General features: G+C 39.0%; 1 protein-coding gene across 1 annotated transcript; it reads left to right on the top strand.

The window, feature by feature from the left end:
• The first annotated feature begins 9043 nt into the window (after window positions 1–9043).
• Window positions 9044–17986, top strand: LOC111563053 (DNA-directed RNA polymerase III subunit RPC1-like). Its single transcript, XM_055004353.1, has 6 exons — window positions 9044–9116; window positions 9305–9437; window positions 11120–11213; window positions 11361–11453; window positions 13902–14066; window positions 15166–17986. Exons 1-6 carry the CDS (start codon window positions 9044–9046, stop codon window positions 15301–15303), a joined length of 696 nt encoding a protein of 231 aa, XP_054860328.1. The 3' UTR covers window positions 15304–17986.
• The last annotated feature ends 221 nt before the right edge of the window (window positions 17987–18207 follow it).

Consider the following 18207-nt stretch of genomic DNA (forward strand, 5'->3'; position numbering starts at 1 on the left):
GTACCTTATAGTGGACGTCAGAGATAGAGGCAGACAGTAAACAGACACAAGGCTTATAGATTTCTGAATGACACCCTGGGAAAAAGGGAACAAAGGTTGGTCGGGTCATAAAACTCCACACAGATAAAGTGCTGTGAAACCACACACACTTCTGTGATTCAGTCCACAAGAGTTTTTGTGCTGCTTTTCTGCACCTCGTACGTACATTAACCCTCTGCAAGATACAGTCACTGGGGAGGACTGAATGAAACAATTACTAAAGCAATTATAACCAGCTGAGAATGCCCTCACTCAATTAGTACAATCCCTACGCCACTCAGTTAACTCTCATGTTTAGTGGCCTGCACACAATCACACACCCACACTTCCTGTTCACAACACACGTGTAATTCATCATTCACCGTGGCATCGAAGGAATCAACCTGGACAAGAAAACATATGAGTGTGGTTGTGTGTGTGTGTGTGTGTGTGTGTGTGTGTGTGTGTGTGTGTGTGTGTGTGTGTGTGTGTGTGTGTGTGTGTGTGTGTGTGTGTGTGTGTGTGTGTGTGTGTGTGTGTGTGTGTGTGTCATTGTCCAGTCTAAGTTTCAAAATGCATTTCAGTGTCCAAACACAGGTAAACAGCTGAGACACCTCACCTTTTACATCCGTGTCAATACTTGAGGACATTCTTACTGTTACATGAACAGCCTGCATGACTTCAGATCATGATAAAAATTTACGCTTGTGCATTGTCTTGAACAGGTGAGCTACCTATAGAGATCAAAATAATGTTTTTATACCAGGCTTTAAACATGCTTATTTCTGTTGGAAAGTTGTTTGCTGGTCTATGAGGATTGACTCACTTTTGGAGACAGATTCAAGTGGCCATGTGAGGAAGTGCATTTTAAGCCTCAGAGTTTATCGCTTCAGTCAAATGTAAACCAGACTCCCTCTGCAAGTGATTAGATCATAATATGTCTTGGTGGAAGTCTACACTTTTGTTTCAATCTGACTGCTCAAGACTCATCTTAAAACCAAGTGGTGGAGGACATTTGGAGGTGTAGAATTAGGTTTACCTAGTTAGAGTAAGGAGTAAGTAAAGAGGATACATTATGTCGCTAAATGATCACACAGAGACAGCTTTGTGTGTGTCTGTGTGTTGAACGTACATGTGCATGACAAATGACATAAAAATACAACTCTTAGTTTATGTACATTTAGTCTTTGTCCAGTGGTGCTGTTCCTGTGATCTCAGTGCATGTTAATAATTGACCAAGAGATGCCTTCATCATGTGGAAATGTGTGAATCTTCCATCCATCCATCCATTATCTATATACCGCTTAATCCTCATTAGGGTGGCGGGAGTGCTGGAGTCTGTCTCAGCTGTCTTAGGGTGAAGGTAGGGGACACCGTGGACAAGTCACCAGTCTATCACAGGGCTTCACATAGAGACAAACAATCACACTCACATTCACACCTATGGACAATTTAGAGTTACCAATTAACCTCAGCATGTTTTTGGACTGTGGGAGGAAGCCGCAAAACCTGGAGAAAACCCATGCTTGCACGGGGAGAAAATGCACACTCTATGTAGAAAGATCCAGGGAAGGCGGGGATGCAAACCGATCTTCTAGCTGCAAGGCCAAAGTGCTAACCACCAAGCCACTGTGTTGCCCGTAAACCAATCTTGTTGCCTCTGATTTCTTGACTTTTTTGTATGATTTTTGAGGACATCTTCACTGATTTATTTTGGCTGAGTCACAGATGGCGAGTAGAAACCAGCAGGCTGCAGAGAGAGAAACCTGTGAAGACAACAGTCCTGACGGCAGCTGCTTCCTGTGATGACTGTGTTACTGTTGGTTGATGTTAATCCCACAAATCACTGCTGTGTTTAATTCAAAGTACAACACTTTCAGATCTTGACTACTGTAGGACATATGGCTGCAGTTTTCAGGTTTAACAGGTATGGATAGATATAAAGTGCCACATCTCAAAACTAAACAAACACAAGATGTATGAATCTGACCAAAGTCCTCTTTTCTGTCTCATTTGACTAATCTTTGTGTTTGCTTTGTTCATTTTTTAAAATCATTGTCTGCTTTATTGACATTTGCGCCTTCAGGTGCAATCCTGATCTTTCTCACAGTGTATTTCAGATTTTAACAGTTTAAAATTCAATATGTTGTCCACTGTTTTCAGCATTTTTATGTCTGTGAAGTTAAACAAACAGTGCATTAAAATTAGACATATCAATTTGCATTTACACATTTAACTGCATTTTTTTTATCCCACAATGTTTGAATGACGTAAGGTGAAAATAAAAGTGGTAACTGACCAATGTGAGTTTTCTCTCTTAGTTTTTTTCAGTACAATAAAGAATATTTTTGTCTCCCCAAACAAGACTTTGAGTGTTAGATGGACAGTTCACATTTCCTTATGCCCTTAAACATTGCTTCTGTCTGATCTGAGTGTGTGTTAGTTGGAACTCAACATATTGCTGACATCTAGTGGTCACAGTTATTGTCTTAACAAAACCCTCAGAATGAATGAGCACATTGCGGTCTTGCATGTCATTCCTGAATAAAATAGGAGACATTAGCATTGATATTCATTAACATGTTGAATATTGTCATCTTCATTCATATATAACTATTTATATTTATGTATTACGTTAACCCTTTGATACACAACATGGGTCAAAAGTGACCCAAATCCAATGGAAAATGGGTATATCGTGACCCATGCTGAACATCAAAGGGTTAAAATGCATGTTTAAGGTGCTTTGAGTATTTACATTTTCTTTTCATTTTAGAGGGACACATTTGACTTTCTAATCCAGCATTAACTACCTTTAAGATGATGATTTTACAAGCTTTAAAAATACATTATTGAAGATTAAACCAGTAGTTTCTGGCCTTTTTGGGTCCTAAAAAAAACACTGATACTGTTGGAGATTTATTAAAAATTGAAGGCACACTGAACCAGCATAGCTACCACAGCATCCTGCAGCGACATGCCATCCCAGCCGGATTGCGTATACCGTAATTGGACCATCATTTATTTTTCAACAGGACAATGACCCCAAACACACCTCCAGGCTGTGTAAGGACTATTTGACCAAGAAGACCTCCACAGTCATCTGATCTAAACCCAATCCGGATGGTTTGGGATGAAATGGACTGCAGAGTGAAGACAAAAGGGCCAGCAAGGCCTAAGCCTTTCTGGGAACTCCTTCAAGACTGTTGGAAAACCATTCAGGTGACTACCTCATTAAGCTCATGGAGAGAATGCCAAGAGTGTGGAAAGCAGGAATCAAAGCAAAGGATGGCTATTTTGAATAATCTAAAATATAAAACATGTTCTGGTTTATTTCATACTTTTTTTAAAATTACATAATGACTCTGCTAAGGAATGCAGTGGAGTTGTGTGATGATTGGCGTATGTTTGTCTGTCTGTCTGTGCGCAACATTACTCAAAAATGGAGTCACAGATTTGGATGAAATTTTCAGGGAAGGTCAGAAATGGCACAAGGACCAACTGATTAGATTTTGGCAGTGATGCGGCTTAAAGTCTGGATCCCCGGTTTCGTTAAAGATTTCTGTATCATTGTGAGATAGCACACAGCATCACAGTAACTATGACAACAAGTGAACGCTACATCAGCTGCCTGCTGACAATCACATGATTGTGATTCTACTACAAATCCACGGCTGCGGACAATGTAAATAGTCATGAAAATAAAGAGCCCGACAATCCACACTTACCTGTCAGGGCTCCATAGCTCTGGCTGCAGAGAGGCTCCACTGGACCACCAGGCTGTTATAGTGGTCAGACTGCAGGTCTCCAAACAAACATGGCATGTTATTATGATATTATGTTCACTGCAGGCTGTGCAAAGCAAGTTCTCACCTGGTTAACGCCACTAAAGCTTTGTTCTCTATCACAGGATGAATCAACTTCTACAAGGCTGCAGTGTAAAACAGAGGAAGATGACTGGCTGCAGATTGTAAAGCAGAAAGCAGTCAGCAGTTAGATAAGTTTTATGGCAAAAAATAAGGGAAAAATACCACAACTCATGCAGCAAAATAAACTGCTAATTAGCATTTGTTGGTATTACGTACATACATGTAAATTTACTAAAGTGAGGCCAATATGTCTACTCAAAAATCAGGCAGATGGAAACGTTTAACCAGCTGTGAGTTTGAATTTAGTTTTAAATCCACTAAGGTAAAAACTGAACTTTAAATGAAACGCAACATATAAACTGGTGTAATTACCAACATTATTGTGTAAACTCACCCACTGAACTAATGTTTGCAGCTTACAAGGTTTATCTCAGTCATGACATTAGATTGTTTATGTATTTATTTTTTTTAAAAGGTGCAGGCAGGATTAATGAAGTAGAAGAACAATGTCTTTTGAAATCCTGTTTTGAACAGTGATGCTGAATTTGGACACATCAGCTGCAGGACTCAAGAATGATTTTAGTTCAAAAATTGACTTTCTACATCTTATATAGTAATAATAACAATTATATATTTTAAAATACATATATGGTTTGTGTCAGATAACGTTGGGGCTTCACACACATCAGACAGAGGTGATGGAAACTACTGCACATACATGAACAAAACAAATGTACAGTATAGACCATTTATTTAACTGCGTATCAACATTTTCCACGCACAGGCCCGTGCGTGTTTTAATTGGAAGCCATGGCAACAGCACATGATGAGCCTATAAAAGGCCTGCAGACCTTCCATCGTTCTCTTTTGCACTTGGACGTCTTCGTGATCGTTTCGCAAAAGGACCCGAAAGCTGGACCCGAAAGCTGGATAGCTGCGCTCGAAAGCTTGTTGGAAACTAACTTTTTGACGGAAAAAACTCATCGGACACCCGGAGGAAGTTAAAGAAGAAGAAAGAAGAAGAAGAAAAGAGACGAAAGAAGAAGAAAGAAGAAGACAGCAGCACCTGTACAGACAGACACCCTGGAGGCAGAAACATTTAACTCGTGATTTTTCTGTGTTTAGTTCATTAACTGAACCCTTTTCAGTACAAAAATGGAAGTTTGTCATGTAACAGAATTTAATGTTCCATTTGAAAAACAGAATTTGAGTGATAGTGATGTTTTCTGGGTGTAACTGTTCAGTTTTACTGTTTAAAAGGCAAGTTTATTTGTGTAGCACGATTCACACACAAGGCAATTCAAGATGCTTTACAATAGCAAAGAAATACATTCAGAAAAATGATTTAAATGTAGACAAGCACTATCGTTCAGAAGTTTGGGGTCACTTAGAAATGTCCTTATTTTTGAAAGAAAAGCGTTTTTTTTAATGAAGATAATATTGAATTAATAAGAAATACAGTCTTGACATTGTTAATGTGCTAAATGACTATTTTTAATGGAATATCTCCATAGGGGTACAGAGGAACATTTCCAGCAACCATCACTCCTGTGTTCTAATGCTACATTGTGTTAGCTAATGGTGTTGAAAGGCTAATTGATGATTAGAAAACCCTTGTGCAGTTATGTTAGCACATAAATAAAAGTGTGAGTTTTCGTGGAAAACATGAAATTGCCTGGGTGACCCCAAACTTTGGAACAGTAGTGTACATAAAAATCATAGAAATAAAACAGAAAAGCAGGCATTAAGATCGCAAAAGTGCATTTAAAAGACAAGAAACTAGATTAAGCACTGAAGAGAAAGCTGCAGTGAACAATATGATTTAAAAGGTCGCTTATAATGCTGTTATGATTTGCTAAAATAGTTCTTTTTATTTATTAGGGACATTAATTAGTCAAAATTAGCTTAAATGTGTAGAAACAAGATGGCGACTGCATCATTTTTCATAAAAAGCTCAAATCTGTATATTTGGTAACCATGGAGACGATGGAACTATTAGGAGAAGCTAGGAGGAGACGTCACGTCGTCAGAACGTGCAGGTTAAAACGATGCAGCTGAGTTTGAAGATGTTCAGAGCTGATCCTGTTTCTAAATGAATGTTCAGATGTTTAAAACTCACCGTCAGATTTGTGTTGTTCTGAACTCAGAGCTGAAGTGAACTCAGCGTCTGACTGTTAGAAACTGTGGAATCTGTCATGTATCATCACTGAGGAGACTTAAACTCCACATGTTGTTATTTCATCAGTCTGAAATGTGTTTTCACTCATTGTTGTTTTATTATTCAATTTATATTTCACTCCGAGTCAGACAGAGAGCTGTTTTGTTGTTTTATTATACAACTGAGTGACTGTATGTGCGCGTCCTGCGTCAAGGCGCCACGGTCTCCTCACAACTCTTTACAACTTCTAACCTGGAGATTCATTGAAAAAAACCTAAATCTTACTATAAAACTGTTTACAGAAGCTCACGTTTGTTTATTAATTTCGGATGAGGCCTGTTGTTGGATGCGCATAATATGGTGAGGGTAGCCAAGGGTCAGCGTGCGTAATTACGCACGCGGTTTTGCGCGCTGCAGCTGGTCGGTGTATCAGTGTTTTATGGTGGTGATGAAGAATATGGCATCATCTTGTAAACACACTCTGTGGATCACTGAAGGCCCTCAGAGCCTCTTTTCAAACTTTCTGATAAAAATTCATTTTAATATGTTTAAATATATGTTTAATATGAGACAAATGTGGTTATTTGGGTCGAATGTTGTGAATCCGGTAAAATGATGCTTCTACATGCCGTTTGTTTTTAAATGTAATGCTATTTTTGTTATTTTTCCGATTATTTTTCCAGTTTTGTGAAATTACAAATAGTAACTAGTACGATCACAGAAAAAAATGTACACGTTAACTGTGACAACACAAGTAACTGACATGATAATTTCCACATAAGACATTTTATAATTTGCAATTTGTTTTATTCCAACATGTCACTATAAAATGACACTGTTTTGTACTGTATTTAAATAGACAAAAAAAAATCACACATTTCCCAGATATTTCCTATTATTTTCACTTTTTTAACATTCAATGCAATATTCCACTATTTTTAAATGTATTTTTTCTGGCATTCTTGCTACTAGACTTTCTCCATTTTTTACAGTGTGTATGTTAAAAGTATAATAGATAAACTATAATATGAGGGAGATGTAGAAGAAGCTAAATATATACAAGGTGGTTAGAGATGTTGCAGAGCTCTGTGTGCACATCTCTGCTGAATAAAGACACACAAACTGTGGATTTAAATGGAACGATGTCTGTGCAGAAATAGAAGTACAGCCTGTTGTACACAGTAACTTTACTGCAGTAAAACCTCCATGTATTCGTTCTGTAAAGTGCAACAACATGATGCTCCTCATTCAGCTCCTCTGTTACATGATATTAAGGAGCAGAAACCTGTGAATCATGTCCGTCTTTGACATCAGTAACTGAGCAGCTTCAACATTTTCTGTCCTCAGACTGATTCTGAACGTTTTCTGTATTTGTCCTCTTTTACTGTAAAACTGTTTTTTCTGTCATCAGATGAATGTAAACATGTAAGGAGCAGAAACTGTTTGTGTTTGTTGATGCAGCAAAAGTGAAATGTTGCTTTGTTTCTGGACAGAAGGACAGAGGGACAGAGGGACAGAAGGACAGAGGGACAGAGGCCACGAGACGACGACACCCAGAGACGACCAACAGCCATGAGTGGAGGAACAGGAAGGATGTTAAGGAGCGTGGAGGAGCAGGATGCACTGCTAATTTAAATGGGCTTTAGTCAGAAGACGACAGATACTGCATGTTTACAGAAGACTTTAGTACATAGTTATGTCTGCATCTCTGACTAAAGGAAGGTGCTATAAATCTAGACTGCTGGGTGACTTCCCATGATGCACCTCTCCTCTTTGGAGAAAGAGGAAACTTTGGATTTGTTGAGTTTCACTGCTCTTAACCTGATTATATGAGGTTCCTGGAGTTGACATATGTAGTAAACTGGTAGAATATAATTAAAATGTAATGTGACTGAACTCAATATCAGACTGAACACATTTCATTTAAACATGTTGGGGACAAGTTCATTCTTTGTTTGACCTGATCGAACTTGAAAAGAGACAAACACCAAAACAAGAAAACTGCATCTGTTTGTTCAGGAGTTTAACATCATCATCCTTTCCTTTGATATTAGATTTCAGAGAATCACATTTTCTGGCTGGGAAATTATATTAGGCTGAAACAATGTATTTAAAACTGAAAAACATCTGTCATGTTGTTCTAAAACTGTACAGCATTTGAATCAAGAACTGGTTATTTGTAACTTGGGATAAACACAAAAGAGAGTATTTACTGAATACACAAATGTTGCATCCCATAGTATTAACACACTGAGCTCATTTCTAGTGGTTGTTTTCTGAGATTACCAAAATACAGTAGATAATGAAATAATACAAATAAAACTAATAACCAGTTTATTCCTCATTTTTGCAGAGTTTACATGAACTTCTTAACAGCTGAAAATTTTTCTGAAAAACTCTTTTCTCATCAGTTTTGTCTAAAATGACTTTTTTTGAGAGAGAAATGAAAGAGAAAAAACAGAATCATCTATGTAGAAATCTTGTTTATGTATTTTTACACATCATTTCCAAAATGAAAGTCTTTTAATTTACTTATTTCAAATTTCAGTACGTCTGTATCATCACAAAGTAACTGCTTTTGCTTATTGAAAGAACGTAGTTTGTGTTGATTTAACAGAATTCTTGCTGACAAAGAAAAAACACTGTGGTAAGCTGTATGACACCAGGAGGCTGCATGCCTTGATGTAAAAAGATAACTAGACTGGAAACATCAATGCTGATTTTATACCAGCACATCTTAAATAAGAACCAGAGTCAAATGGGCATGTAGCATGTACAGGCATGTAGCGTAAATAACAATGTGTTGCTCAGGTTTGGTTGTTTTCAAAAGAATGCACTGAATTTGCTAAAATAAGAAATCCTATGTTGATATTTTTGTTGATTACTTTTGTAGACAAGATATGATACTTACAGAGATAGTAGAGTCGCTTAGCCAGCCCTGTTCTGTAGTAAATAAAGACAGATTCAGAATAACTGCTAAGATCCTCCCTGTCACTTGATGGCGCTGTGGGCCCTGAACGCACCACTCACTGTCTCTCACTCCACGTTTGTTTTTAGCGTCACCGCAGGAAGTTCGGTTTCAAAACACTGAACAGGCAGAAGAGCAGCTGCTGTACATCACAAAGACTTACTTTACATTCAGCTAACAGTAATTCTTGGCAGTAAGTGGCAGTTTGGTGATTTCATTATCTTGTGGACCTTTAGCTGTTTCCAAAATGGCGGGACCGCGGCTGGAGTTTGAGACCGAGATGTTCCTGAGCCTCTTCGGCTGTGACGGGCTGCTGGTGGTGGCTGAGGGGATGGGGGTCGACCGCATCCTGCTGCAGTTCATGCGGGTTTACTCGGAGCAGGGCAGCCTGGTCCTCCTGCTCAACACAACCACACCTGAACAGGTAAGCTTAGCTTAGCATGCTACACATTACCTGTGAACGCCTCACCCGTTGCTAGGTGGTAGGTGCTAGCAAGGCGGCTAATATGGACAACAGTAAAACAGTAATAATCCAGCCTTTTTCGCTGTTATCTTGACGTTTCGGTATTATTTTGCCTGCTCTGTACCCTGCATTAAAACCTGTTTAGTTTTTACGACTTGACAGTGATTTAAAGGACCAGTTCAACTTATATAATGCAGTTTCCCACCTAGCAAAAGTGATTGCAGCCCCTTCATTGTATCTTAAATGGTGGTGTTGCACCAGAATTGCCTGGTTTCATTCACTGAGGCTGTAATTTGAAGTTTATGGCTTATATCGTAAATGCAAAAGAGATCACTTCTGTTTATATATATATATTTAAAACCCTTCTGCAACGTAAATGTAAACAAGGTTATTACACATACCAAACACATACAAAACATAGAAAATAATACAGTATTATTACTTATAGTCATTCTAAATGTCAGGCCAGATTACATAAAAAACTCCTACGTTTCTTGGTCACAATTATGCAGTTAAGACAAAGTTTCACAAAGATAAACTTTTGCTATCACCACAGCCATAAAATTATGTGTATTTGGACGCTCTGACCATTTGGTCCAGATAAAAGCAGCTGTAGACGTGTGTAATCTGGATGATACAGCTTTAATTGTCAGTTTTGGGTAGATGATCAGTTTTTGGCACAACACCTGTTATTTGTTCAAAGACACTGTGGCTAAAAATAATATCCAACAACAACCTGACATGTTCCTACCAGTAATTTACATAGCTGAAGCAACAGAGCATCAGTGCTGTCCTGTTTGTCACTAACACTGCTGCAATACACCTCATCTTAGCTGCCTCTTTGTGTTTAACAATATTTCAGACAGAAGTGTTGTCACATTTCAGAGAAGGAGAGCCTTTTATGAGGTAATAAACGTTGGATTCTAAATTGTAGTGTCTTTGCCTTTATCACAGAAGTGTCTGTTTAGATAAATGAAAACATTTTGACTGTCCCACTTCCCACAGGAAAAAATCATATTTGATATCTTTTGATAAATATTACGATGGAGATATTGAAGCAAAAATGATGATATGATCTTTGCTAGGGCCTGTACCAAACAAACCTGTTGCCTCATTTCTGGAAAATACAATTTGTAGTCCTGAACATCTCTGTGTAACTGCAGTGCTTCATTTATAATGCTTTGTTGTGACACATTTGTAGGACCCTGTGATTTGGATTCTGCACTTGGCCATATTACAATTTTGATAACACTTAACTTATTTGTTCAGACCTATTAATGGAATTCCTTAATGTTAGCTGGCAATCCGAAGACTATCCAAGTCATTCTGATTTTAAGTATAAAAATCCTTTTTCAATATATGGATAAACCAGGTGTGACTTTTAAAATTCATTCATGGATGGATGACACTGAATCAAAACATGCTGAGTTATTCTTGTATTCATAAAGCATTTTAGACATCACCGCTTTGCTTTGCACCGCATTCATTAAAGCATAATGTTGATCATTTGCCTGAATTCATGGCTGAAACATGGAATTAGAGCAGAATCAGCTCTGCTGGGCCATAGCAAATATCTTTGAGGCACAGTAACGAATATAGTCTGTTTTGAGTATTCTATTGAAAATGCTCTACTCATCACTCAGCACCCCTATAATCACGGCTCCCTTGGATGTGGAAGACGACGCTGACTATGCCAGGCTGGTGAAGGGGAGAATTGAGAAGACTCTTCTAGGAGAGGTATTCCGACCTGCTTTGTTCCTTTTGTATTAATTGATCAGTGCCATCAGATAAAAAAACTGATAAGTGGTTCCAGAAGAGGCATTGTGCGAGACATGAAGAAGTAGAGAGCTGTAATAAAGTCAAATTCTCTCGTGTTTTCTATAGATTTCTGAGTACATAGAAGAGGTTTTTCTTCCAGATGACTGCTTCATCCTGGTGAAATTATCACTGGAGAGAATCAGACTGCTGCGACTGGAGGTACAACTTTCTTACTGTTACTACAGCTTTCTGTGAATGTTTCAAACACATCCCCTCTTTCCCACCTAGACTCATTAGAAATTTATTCAGTTTTGTTCCAACTTGGGTCTTATCTTTGTAGTTGATCATACCCATCTTTTTCACCCTATTGTTTGTTATCTACTATCCAATAAAAGCAAAATATGGCCAAATATATTTTTAAAAAACACCACAACCAGTGATAAAACCTTTCTTTATTAATGAGGCAATAACCCCAAAACTGTCACTGCAGTTGCTAATAATTAGCACACTAGACCTTGCTGTGTAACTGAGTTAGTTTTCTGACTGACAGTTTTTTGTTACAGTAAAATGATGCTTTACCATGTTGCAGATTAGTGTTTAACTTGCCTTACCAATAAAATAAGACTAGATGTAGACACACTATATCCCTCTGTGGTTGTAGTATCATTCTTAGTCAGGTGATCCAGTGGTGATGTCTTTAAATACTTTGGCAGAAATGTGCTTCTTCTGTTCTTGCCCAGAGTTGGAAGAGAAGATTAACACCACTCAAACTTGTTGGCTTAACTTTGCACAAAGACTGTAAATGTGGAAATACCTAGAGGCACCTTGAAATCTCACTAATTTTGCTGTTTAGTTGTTTAATCCGAACAAAAAACAGAGTGTAAAATTAATTCATTGTGGTTTTTGTGAATTTTGAGGTGCTACTAGACATTTTCATATATTAACTGTTTCCATGTTTCCAGTCTTACGCTAACCAGCTGCTGCTGGTAGTTTCAGCTTTTTCATACAGACACGAGAGTGGTTTGATCTTATAAACTAACCTGCAAGAAAGCAAATAGGAATATTTTCTATAAATTTCAAATAACTAAAGGCAGATCGCTCAAAAATATTTAGGAAATTCAAAGGGACTGTTTAGCAAAAGTTACATAGTCTCACTTTATTGTTGGATTAGAAAGAAAATTCCTGTGAAGGCCATCACATTTAAGCAGACTGTGTAGAAAAGATGTGCGTAGCTTTAACCCCACATTTTTTTCTCATGGCTAGCAGGGGATGGCATCTCTGGTTGCAAAAAGAAGGCCGATTGTATATGAGTGCATGAGAAAATGAGCCTACTTCTCACTTGATTTGTTACCTCAGTAAACATTTTCATAATTGGGTTTTATTCTCAATTGCTAGTTTCAAGTGTCAGTCAATACGGCATTATGTTCATTTTATAAATTTTGGTAGTATCCACAAATTTTTACCAGTCAGATCCACCACTCACTCGACACGATCGGCTTCAAAAGATCAACATGGTGACGGCCAAATACCAAACTTCACAATGTTAGTCCACAAACCAGTGGGTGATGTGGCGGTCGCTGCGTTCATCTTTTATGTGCAGCCTATCCATTCGAGTAGTGATTTGGTTGCCATGGATACATATACATCTTGTAGGCAATACAGAGGATACCATCTTCCTTTATTTTGAGCCGTTCAGTCCCTGCAGTCTTTGTTCTTCTGCATAATGCAATACATGTGAAATGTGCTTTACCAACAGCAGCTGCAGCAGAGTGCTCTCACACGTCATTGTGTGTTCCTGATAGAGTATGACAGAGTAGTGCTTTTCCAATGCGTGATAAGAAAAGCACTAGGGGCTTTGTTTGCATATTTTTTGTTCATCCTTCAGGTAAATGCAGAAACAGTGCGTTATTCCATCTGCATGTCTAAACTACGAGTCAAACCTGGAGACATTGCTGTGCACGGCGAGGCGGTGGTGTGTGTGTCTCCACGAGAAAACAACAAAAGCTCCATGTACTATGTGCTGCAGTCATTAAAAGAAGAACTTCCTAAGCTGAGAATCTGATGTGACAGTTCAAAATAAAGTTAAAAAACTGATTTCTGTGCATACCGGCTTTATTTTTTCTAAACCTGAAACGCACACTTTTACCAAAATAAATATTATAGCTGCTATTTTCTTAAAAGGCTGCTGACCTCTAGAAAATGTAAGTCTAGAAAATGCAACCAACTTTGTGTGTCTGCCCTTTTGTGATAAACAGGTGGTTTGCAGTGCAGTTATATGACTGAAAACAGCTGCTGCCAGAAAGAGTCTGCTGAGAGCAGTGAGAGTTTGCTTAAATGGTGAAATAATTGGCTGGAAAATCAAAATGACTAAGAAGCTGAAATGTTGGAGCTAAAAAGTCAGGTTATAATTTTTGGGGGGTTTGTTAAAGCAACACCTTTCACATTTTATCATTCTATCTTTTGTATTATTTCTAAACCACAGTGCAGGTAAGACAAATAAAATGGAAAAAAATATCTGTGCTGTTATGTTAATTTACGTAGTTCTCATAAATTGAGATATGATTCAAGTAAAGAACTACTTGTGTTCTGCTATGAAAAGGAAGCACAAAGCCCTGCATTAGTCACTGCTTTTTTTAATTAACACTGATGTCATTTCTCACTTCTTAGGTGGTGGTTCAAGGCATACCAGAGGTCGCCCGAGCAGTTATTCACATCGACGAACAGAGTGGCAAGAACAAGTACAAACTTCTGGTGGAGGGCGACAATCTGAGAGCTGTCATGGCAACTCACGGAGTGAATGGGAGTAGGACCACATCAAACAACACATACGAGGTAAGAGTCAGTGGAGAGTTAAAGCCAGTTGTGCTTTAGGTTGCTGTCTGTCTAAGCAGTATGCTAACCTGGATGTTTTCACTTTTTCATAAAGCTTTTGCAAAATAATTTCTGGTTTTGTGTTGCAGTTTTTTTCACTGCACTGCACAGAAATCTAAAATAGTTTACTTACACTGCTAACGAAGCACTGCTAACTGTGCGATAAACATGTTGCATTTCGAAAAAATTTTTGGAAAGCTTTTAGTGTGAAGCAGGATCGTTTCAGTTTGCATGTGATCACATACAAACGATGATTGTACAAACAGGAGCACAGGAGTGAGACTAAGCACTAACGAAGCAGACATTCTGGTTGAAGCTACAAAAGAACAGAGAGCTAAACGGCCCTTAAGGCTGACACACTGTCCCTCTGTAGTAGGTTGGATTTTTTTAATCCAGTTTAAGGTGTGATAAGTTGTGTTCAAGCGTTACTTATTTCCCTTGAACGAAAGAGGTTTTCAAAAACTGGGATAGTCTTAAAATGAGAGGTATTTTCCAACATTGGTCTGCAAGATTACATGAAGGTGATTTATAGCAGGACAGTTGTATTGAGTCAGGGGTCTGCAGAATACAGATCTGCATTCTACAACGCCAAACACCTTTACCAGTTGTAGAATGACCACTATTGTTCTGCAGAGGTTTCTGTTTGGCTCTGTTTGGCCTGGTTTATGGTCTCTCAGGAGTATTTAGTCCCTTAGACTGTCCCAGCTTGAAGCCCAGTGCAGGTTACTTACTGTCGAAGGAAGAAAATGATTTTAATGTTTGTGGGTGGAAGCTGATAGCTTGATTTACATTAGGTAAAGGCAAATGTGTATGTGATGATGATTTCACATCTCTCCTATAAAAAATAGTAATTAATCTTGAACTTAGGTCAAGTCGTTATTTATACAGCACCTTTAAGATAATGGCTGTTGAGCCAAAGTGCCAGAGAAGTTAGATGGCAGATTAAGACCCTACATCATAAGAGAAAATACCATGTGATTGATTTATTTGTGGATCTAGCCTCAAGACTAATGTCAGAATGTTTTTTCTTCTTTACAAGCTGCTCTGTGTCTTTGTTCAGGTTGAGAGGACTTTGGGTGTTGAGACTGCAAGATCCACCATCATCAATGAGATTCAGTACACCATGGTCAACCACGGAATGAGCATCGACCGGCGTCACGTCATGCTTCTTGCTGATCTTATGTCCTATAACGTATGAAACATTGCTCTCTCTCCCTGTGTGCGTTCATGAGTGTGTGTGTGAGTGTGTGTGTGCGCACACACACTCACTACCGGTCAAAAGTTTTAGAACACCTAAATGTTTCCAGTTCTGTATTGGAAAGTATGCATGTTCATGTCTCATTGTACTCTGAAATGAAAGCATAGAACACATAAACAAATGATGTTCAAAAAAACCTATTTAGAAACCAAAATGTATTCTAAACTATTGACTCATCAAAGTAGCCGCCTTTGCCAGATACAACAGCTGAACGCACTCGTGGCATTCTTTCCACAATAGAAATCAAATATTCTTCAGAAAGTTCTTCCCAACCCTGTTGCAGAAGTTCCCATAAATGTGTGGCACTTGTAGGTTGTTTTACTTTCACTCTTCTGTCCAATTCATCCCAAACCAGCTCCATGGGGTTGAAGTCTGGAGACTGTGCTGACACTCCATGTTTTCAAGCTCATCGTCTGGTTCTTTGTTCCTAAAGTAGTTCTGGCAGAGTGTGGACTGATGTTCTGGGTCATTATCTTGCTGTAGGATAAACCCCTGACCAGAGGGTTCTGCATGGAGCTGCAGAATGCTGTGGTAGCTGTTTAGGTTAGGGATGTGGAAAACAGATCCTTTAATAATGACTGGACTGAAAAGTAGGCATTTATCATGCCAACCTTCCGAAATGCGTCACCTGTATGCCTCATTTGCAACGAAACTGTTGCTGTTGCAAAAGAATATAATCTGTACCGTCACCACAACACTAAACATACAAATTTCAAGGATTCATATCCTGAGCAGTCAGAGGCCCGTCAGAGAAAAATGGCCACATTGAAATCTGCCTGCACCCGTGCAAATGGCATTATTACTCGAACTTTAACTGATTAAGAGAGAGTAAGGTGTGCATCTCTGCAGGCTGCCTGGGTGCTTTGCAAACATAACCGGCCTTTCACGGAAAGTGAGCTTTTAAAGGAGAGCATGGTCACCGTTCTGGTGCCCCCGACAAATCCATGGACAGAATTATTGCATCTGTCAAACAAATGCCTCTCTCTGCTTCAACTGCTGCACGTCGTGTCCACGTCTTGGCAGAGCATGTCCAGCCAGCTGTCATTGACGGGATCAAGGAAGCCAAATACATTTCACTGGCTATTGATGAGTCCACTGACAACACGGATATTTCACAGTTGTGCGTTTTTGTCAGATACTTTGATGGCAAAGATTTCCGAGAGGAGCTGCTGGCGTTGCTTCCGCTGGAGGACAACACCACAATTCTCCACAAACGTAGTGAAAATGATGCCGTTGGACGAGGCGTCCATTCAGAGCGAGCTGGCTGAAATCCAGGCTGCTCTCCATGGTGCTGAAAGCCTGAGCGCATTCTGGCTGTCTTGTCCCGAGGACTATGGCACACTGAAGACGCTGGCTATGTATGTGCTCACCATGTTGGGTTCAACCTACACCTGCGAGGCTGCGTTCTCCAAGATGAACTCGATAAAAACACACGAGAGGAACCGACTGTCAAACCAGTCTTTGGAGGACTGTTTGCGCATAAGTCTGACAGCGGCCAAGCCTGATGTGAAAAAGGTAGTGTCAGAGGGGAAATGTAACTTCAGCCATTAAGCAGTGTGAGGAGCCCATTTCAGCCTTGTGATTTGAAATCGCTATAGCCCACTTAACGTTTTATTTGATGTGCGAACATTATTTGTGACCTGTTTTGTTCTGGTACCAGGTTAGTATTTATTTACCATGCTATTTTAAGTTATGCCAGTTGGTTTTTCCTCCTTTTTTTGTCCTGAGAAGTCTACTAGTTTGAAGCTTGTTGTTGAGACTTTGAAATAAAAACCAAATGTTAAGTAAGGGCATGAGGAAAAGTTATGTTAAAAAAAAAGAACTGTGTGAAACAATAAATGTTAAACAGTGCAGCGAGTCTGTCCTCATTTCGGAATGTAGCCTAAATAGAGTCATAAATGGTGGGGATTACTGATAGTTAAGAGTCTCAGTTATTGTTGTTTTCAGTTGCTTTAATAGTGTGGACCGCATGATATTTTCTCTTTGATCCTCACAATTTTGGAATCCAGTCGGGGGCCGGATTGGACGGTTCGGCGGGCCGGATTCGGCCCGCGGGCCGCCAGTTGATGATCACTGCTCTATATAGTTAGCCCTCCTATTACTTTTGGGGTCAGTTTGACTCCATTCAATCTTTAAAGTCTCTAAATAAATGATTGACGTTTTTTTTTTTTTTTGCTTCATATTTAATGACGTTTCTTAATTTGATGAGGACGACTGGGTAAACATAAAATGAACATGATGATATGTTTTCAATGTCCTGTACACATATTATACGCATCGGTGTCCTTTGTTTTAGCTGTATAAAACAGCTATCAACATTTTACACACATTTGTGTTGGTTATTTTGGATGATATTGAGGTCAGCACAATATGCACTTCTATAATCTTCCAAATGCTTCAAGGCCTTGCTGTAACACCCGTATGGCTCAACGTGTTACGCGGGTGACGCATGTACAGAGCTGGCCCCCGACGCAGCGGCCCGGGTTCGATTCCCGCTCGCGGCCCTTTGCTGCATGTCTTCCCCCAACTCTTCTCCCCTGTTTCCTGTCTCTATCTCACTGTGCCTAAATAAAGCCGATAAAAAGCCAAAAAAATAGCGTAAAAAAAAAAAGATTTGAATTTACTTTTGTAAATTTTACTTTGTTGTTAGTAAGTTGCTGCCACTTACAGCAGTGTTGACAGGCTTTTTTGAGAAAATGCAGTCATAGTCTGTTCATCACACCCGTGTTTAATTTGAATAAAGGATAAAAGAAGCACTGTAATGCTTTGTATTTCTTGTTCCCATTTTACGCTCTGAACATAATGAACCATGATCTCAAAGCTGAGTGTGTGTGCCGAACAGTG

The sequence above is a fragment of the Amphiprion ocellaris genome, chromosome 18 (genome assembly GCF_022539595.1).
Source record: "Amphiprion ocellaris isolate individual 3 ecotype Okinawa chromosome 18, ASM2253959v1, whole genome shotgun sequence".
NCBI classification, from domain to species: domain Eukaryota; kingdom Metazoa; phylum Chordata; class Actinopteri; family Pomacentridae; genus Amphiprion; species Amphiprion ocellaris.

Bases quoted from the DNA above. Each gene is read 5' to 3' on its own strand.
- LOC111563053 (XM_055004353.1), top strand. From the start codon at position 9,044: ATGGCGCTGTGGGCCCTGAACGCACCACTCACTGTCTCTCACTCCACG. The intron at 9,117-9,304 runs GTTCGGTTTCAA...GATGTTCCTGAG, and splicing joins TTTTAGCGTCACCGCAGGAA to CCTCTTCGGCTGTGACGGGC. The intron at 11,454-13,901 runs GTACAACTTTCT...CTCACTTCTTAG, and splicing joins TCAGACTGCTGCGACTGGAG to GTGGTGGTTCAAGGCATACC.